The sequence below is a fragment of the Myotis davidii genome, unplaced genomic scaffold (genome assembly GCF_000327345.1).
Source record: "Myotis davidii unplaced genomic scaffold, ASM32734v1 scaffold187, whole genome shotgun sequence".
Taxonomy (NCBI): domain Eukaryota; kingdom Metazoa; phylum Chordata; class Mammalia; order Chiroptera; family Vespertilionidae; genus Myotis; species Myotis davidii.
Window position 1 is genome coordinate 5,756,291 of NW_006383018.1, and position 5,576 is coordinate 5,761,866.

A 5,576-nucleotide genomic window follows, 5' to 3' on the forward strand; every position below is an offset into this window, starting at 1 on the left:
AAGGACAGATCTGGAGATTTAGTTTAGGAATTGAACGAAAATCATTACACATTTATTGAGTCCCCATTGAGTATGAAACTGCCCACAGGGAGCAGGCCTGAGCATTCCTGTGGTGTCCTGATTAGCTCTCTAGAATCCTGTTTTGGCTTTTTTAGTTGACTGGTTTACCCGCAGGTGGGATGAATGTGTAGGGGTCCATCTGTCAGCTTTAGTCAGCAACATTAATGTGCTGTCTATACAGTTATTGACATGAGTATCCGAGGGGTATGGAAGATACTCACACTGGAGATAAAAGCCAGCCCACTGGGAAGTATATCAATATCTTCAGAGCCATTTTCTGCAAAAGAAGTAGAGGATCAGAAAGATGCGTGTTTGAAAGCTTAAAAGATAAATCTCACAGTCAAAACTTTAAATTTCTTTTGGAAACTCCATTGACTTTTTGCAACTATTTACTTGGGAAACTATATTAACTGTCAAGAATCCCACAGGCAGGCTACTCTACAATGAAACCTGAGTCAGACTCCAATTTTTTTCTTAGAATTCCATCTCAGTAGAAAAAACAAATAACTATAAAATAAATTGATATCCTAGATTTACTCTTTAAATAATGACGTCTAGCTGGGAGATTCAGCTTTACTCCCCAGAGAAAACTTGATCTACAGACCAAGTGATAATATTTGGAAAGTCATCATTTTGAAGGTCTCTTAAAGGTCTCTCTCCCAAGCATTTCTCTTCTTCCAACTTGTTGAGGCTTAAAAATTCTATTATCTAATCATATGGGAAATTTTTGAGTAATGTTTCTCTTTTACAAAGGCAGTATGTCTTAAGATGGAGTGTTAAATGTAAATGAATGTAAAGAGTTTGGTCAGATCTCTTTCCATTGAGAGCTGGTCCTGAGTGTTTTTCTTTGGGAAAAAGCATATAACCAGTAACTTATGACTGAGACTAGGATAAAAAAGAGGCTTGCATGTCTCCTAGTAGAGAGATAGAACCACGGGTGATATGGTCCAAGCAGGCAGGACTGAGAGTAAAGGCATTGGTTATCTAGTGTGGCGAAATGTATGTTGCAAATATGATAGAATCAATATGTATCGAGTCCACATGCTCTTTTTAAAAAATGTGATGCTCATACTCTCCCATCAAGAGGTAAAGTCTATATTCTGTTCCCTTGAACCTGGGCAGACCTTTGTAACTGCTTTGACAAATAGAATTAAGTGGAGGTGATGCTACAGAACTGACATACAAGTTTAAAGTCACAGCCATAGCTTTTGCTAGTGTCTTGTTCCTTTCCTTCCTCGTCCCCCCCCCCCCCCGCTTCCCCCCTCCCTCCATCAATCTTGGGAACCCTGAACCTAAATGTAAGAAGTCTGGCTACTTTCAAGCTACTGAGGAGAAACTACAGAGAGGTCACACAAAGTAGAAAGAGGATACCCTAAGGCACCCTTAGAAAGGGTTATGCCAAAGCATGACTACCAATTAATCCTATAATCGTGTGACATTTTTGGAACAACGGTTCTGACAGCCAGCTAAAAAAACAAATGGAACCTGCTATAGAGTAATAAGGCATTTTTCCCCTTCTATCTCAGCCAACTTCCTTTAAATCATTCTCTTCAAAATATTTGGATAATCAGTATGTTGATTTATGTCTTACAACATTAGCTGTAGTTTCAACTTCTCAAATCTGTTTGAATTACATAACCTGAGTGTAGACCTAGATATCATTGAATTGAGCGATTTACTTTTCTTTTTTTAAATATAGTTTTATTGATTTCAGAGAGGAAGAGAGGGGGAAAGAGGGATAGAACTATCAATGATGAGAGAGAATCATTGATTGGATGCCTCCTGCATGCCCCCTACTGGAGATCGAGCCCACAACCCGGCATGTGCCCTTGACTAGAATCAAACCCATGGACCCCTCAGTCTGCAGTTCCAACACTCTATAGCCACTGAGCCAATCCAGCCAGGGCTAATCCAGTGATTTTCAACCATTTTCATCTCCTGGCACATATAAACTAATTACTAAAATTCTGTGGCACACCCATATATATATATTAAATTTTTATCATTCTAACAACAAAAGTAGGTATCATTTTGATTCATTCATACTGAACAGCTATTGTTGTGTTGACTCTTGTCATTTTTTTTCATTTGACAATCTAAGGGAAAAGAGGTCAGTGACCCTAACTAAATAGTCAAGTATTGTATGTTTTAAAAATTCTTGTGGCACACTGGTTAAAAATCGCTGATTTAGACAATTCTGCCACTTCCATGACTTACATGGGCCCCTGACTTTGGCTGAAGCTGGGAAACACAGTAAAAATAATCCAGCCTCTTAAAGATGCCTTGTTGCTATTCCTTCCCAGACCTTGCTTTTTCCCCAGGATACTGCCAGGCACGGGGGCAAGGATCCCTGTTATTTAAAAACCCCACATATTCTCATTCCTTCTCTACCAGAATCCCTTGCAGGAGCTCAGAGTTTGAAAATGAAAATCAGGAAGGAGTTGGTCTCCAGCTCTTTCTGCTTTCTAGCCGGCAGCACAAACCTCCTTTAAGACCAGGGAACACAAGATTCTTTCTGATTTTGTATATCTACGTTACAAACTCTTATCACAATAAACTATGCTGTCATCCTGCCACATATTGATAAATGAGGCAAAGTCCTTGACCCTAGGGAGTTTGCAATCTGATATTGAGAGAAAGAGAAAACACTGCTAGTTATAAAACAAAGCATGTGATAGGTATCATAAGTGACCCAGACTTTCAGAGTGCTGCGAGAACTTAGAGGTAGGAGGGAAATTTGTGGCTGACTTCAGCAAGCAGAGATGAAGAAATCAGCGAAGGGAATTGCATGAGCAAAGGTGAGAGAGTGAAAAACACTCGTTCCCAGAACAGTGAACAGAATCTAACTGAACTACTTTTTCGAGTAGAAGTGTTGGGAAATTGGAGGCTCGGAGCCCAAATAAGCAGTCTCAGCAGTCACTAGCAGGTGAGATGAGCCCTGTGTGGGGGACGCTGCTGCAAGCCTGTGTCAGGTGAACAACGAGGCACAAAGGAAAGCAATGCTTCCTGGACTGTGAACTGAGTCTCTTTGAGAATGGGGGTGTCATGCAGGCAGGACTAAAGGAGGAAGTGTTATCTAGAAGGAGCTGGTTGTGGGTGGGGGTTCAAGGGAGAAAATGCCAGAAGTGTGAAGTAGAATCAAGTTGATTTCAGACTGGAAAAGAAGGCCTGCCATTTGAGAGGTTTGGGATCCAGCTATGGATTTTCAAGTACTTTATTTATTTATTTATTATTTTTTATCTTTATTGTTGAAAATGCTACATAGGTCCTCCTCCCCCGCCCAACCTCTTCCAGCCCATTTTCACCTCTCCCTCAACCCCCTAGGCCCTCACCACCCCATTCTTTATGTCCATGTGTGATGCATATATGCACACAAGTTCATTGGTTGATTTCTTCTCACCACCCTCCCCTGCCTTCCCTCTGAGGTTAAAGACAGCTCAGTAGGCTGCGAGGTCCTTCAGGATAAGGGTTAAGGGATATTCTTCTTGGTACTTGCAGGTACATTTTGCAGGAAGTGACAATGAAGCCAGAAATATCAAGGAGAGGGAAGAAGAAAAAAGATAAGTAAGATGGGCAACAAAAGAAGACAGGGAGGGGAATGAAATATCACAGAAGGGACAGGAGGAGAGTTTGGCAAAGTATGGGCCAATGACATTCTTCAAATGATAGAGAGACATCAGTAAGAAAGAGAACTGAGAAAGAGCTGCTGGTTTTGACATTGAAGAGACCGCTTGAAGATCTGGGATGAGGTAGCTTGGGTAAAGTGGAAGGTCTAAGGCAGTGATGGCGAACCTATGACACGCGTGTCAGAGGTGACACACGAACTCATTTTTTTGGTTGATTTTTCTTTGTTAAATGGCATTTAAATATATAAAATAAATATCAAAAATATAAGTCTTTGTTTTACTATGGTTGCAAATATCAAAAAATTTCTATATGTGACACGGCACCAGAGTTCAGTTAGGGTTTTTCAAAATGCTGACACGCCGAGCTCAAAAGGTTTGTCATCACTGGTCTAAGGAGTAGCAGGAGGTTAAATCAGTTGGCAGCCTCATTCAAGTGGAAGGTGACCAAGAAACTGTGCTGCCCTCTTGGTACTGTCACATACATACCAATTCCCTCAATGAGGTGGCAGTTAGGAGGTTCTACTGGCTCCAAGTCTCGAAATGCATTAATCCTCTCTCTGTGGAAGTTAAAAACATTGGAGGTCAATGTGACACTTCCAAAATTGATGTCTAAACATGGTTTTTAATTACCTTTATATTCATGAACTCTCATCATTTATGGGTAATATAACAAGTAAGTAGGCAAGTCCTCTTATTTAAATTTATTTACATAACATGGACATTATGTGGGTAATATGCCTATGTCAGTTAACCTCACCCAATTATTGTTGAAAGACTAAAATGCAATTATACAGGGACAACACTTTGCTGCCCAAATAAATGATAATATTTAATAATATGGGTAACTGCATAGTATTATTAATTTAAATGTACAAGTTGTATTATTTAATTTGATAAAGCATTGTCCATTATAAATCTGCACTTTGGCTCCCCTTAAGCCACTATGTCTTTGCCTTTTAACCCACCTCCCCCTCTCAAACTGATTTCCCCACATTCAAACCCCCCTAATAACTAAACCTTGTAGCCTTTGCTTTAACTTTATTATTTTAAAATTTTTATGCTGACTTACTTTGCAACTTATCCAACTGACCAAAATCTAAACAACTGGCCATATTATTTTTCAATACAGTTTTCTTGTTTCCACAGTGAAACTTTCTTTTAAATACCAGGGATAAGTTTAAATTTGTATTAAACAGTATTCAGGAAGACTGTACACACAGACTTATCTTACTGTTACTCTTTAAAAATACACCTTAGATATACTTTATAATAATAGTTGTTTTTATGAGTCTCTCACTCAGGTGCACTGGGAGCAATGTTACAATGAACATGCTCAAGATGAACTAGAAAGGATTACCGAACGGCATCAGCCTCCTCAAGAGATTCCAGCTTCTACTTAGAGAAATAAATAAAAGCTCCCCTAAGACAACTGAAGACAAACGGAGCTTTTAGATCTGCTCAGAAATGGGTAGCAGCACCTAACATTTCTTCTTCTGAGCCCAGTACTGACTCTTCCTGAGATATTTCTATCACCACTAGATCTTCCACTTCAAAAGGTCAGATACCTACAAAATGCCAGTTAACATATGCAAATTTCAGCTCCTTCCCCTTCTATCTGAATAGCTCTTAATCTGGGATGAGTTCAGCAACCCAGCCCTCCTCAACCAGCTCAACCAGTAACAGGCCCTGGGCCCTGTCAGAGTCTGCCTCAAACATCCATCTGGGAGCCTGTCCCTTCTCTCAAATCCAGCGCTTCCCACGGAGTTTTTATGTATTTTTATTTTTTTTAATGTATTTTTATTCTTGATAGTATTCCAGATACCTCCTATTGAGATATCTCCCATTATCCTCCCTTCTCCCCCCTTCACCCCCTCCCCTCAGCCCCTCCCC

General features: G+C 40.0%; 1 protein-coding gene across 1 annotated transcript in view; it reads right to left on the reverse strand.

Moving 5' to 3' along the window:
• Positions 1-5,576, reverse strand: part of PON3 (paraoxonase 3) — a 29,598-nt gene that overhangs the window by 23,747 nt on the left and 275 nt on the right. The window contains exons 2-3 of the mRNA XM_006779238.1: positions 4,173-4,243; positions 282-337 (exon numbers count right to left, since the gene is read on the reverse strand). Coding sequence (XP_006779301.1) covers positions 282-337; positions 4,173-4,243 — 127 coding nt within the window. The remainder of the gene's footprint in view (positions 1-281; positions 338-4,172; positions 4,244-5,576) is intronic.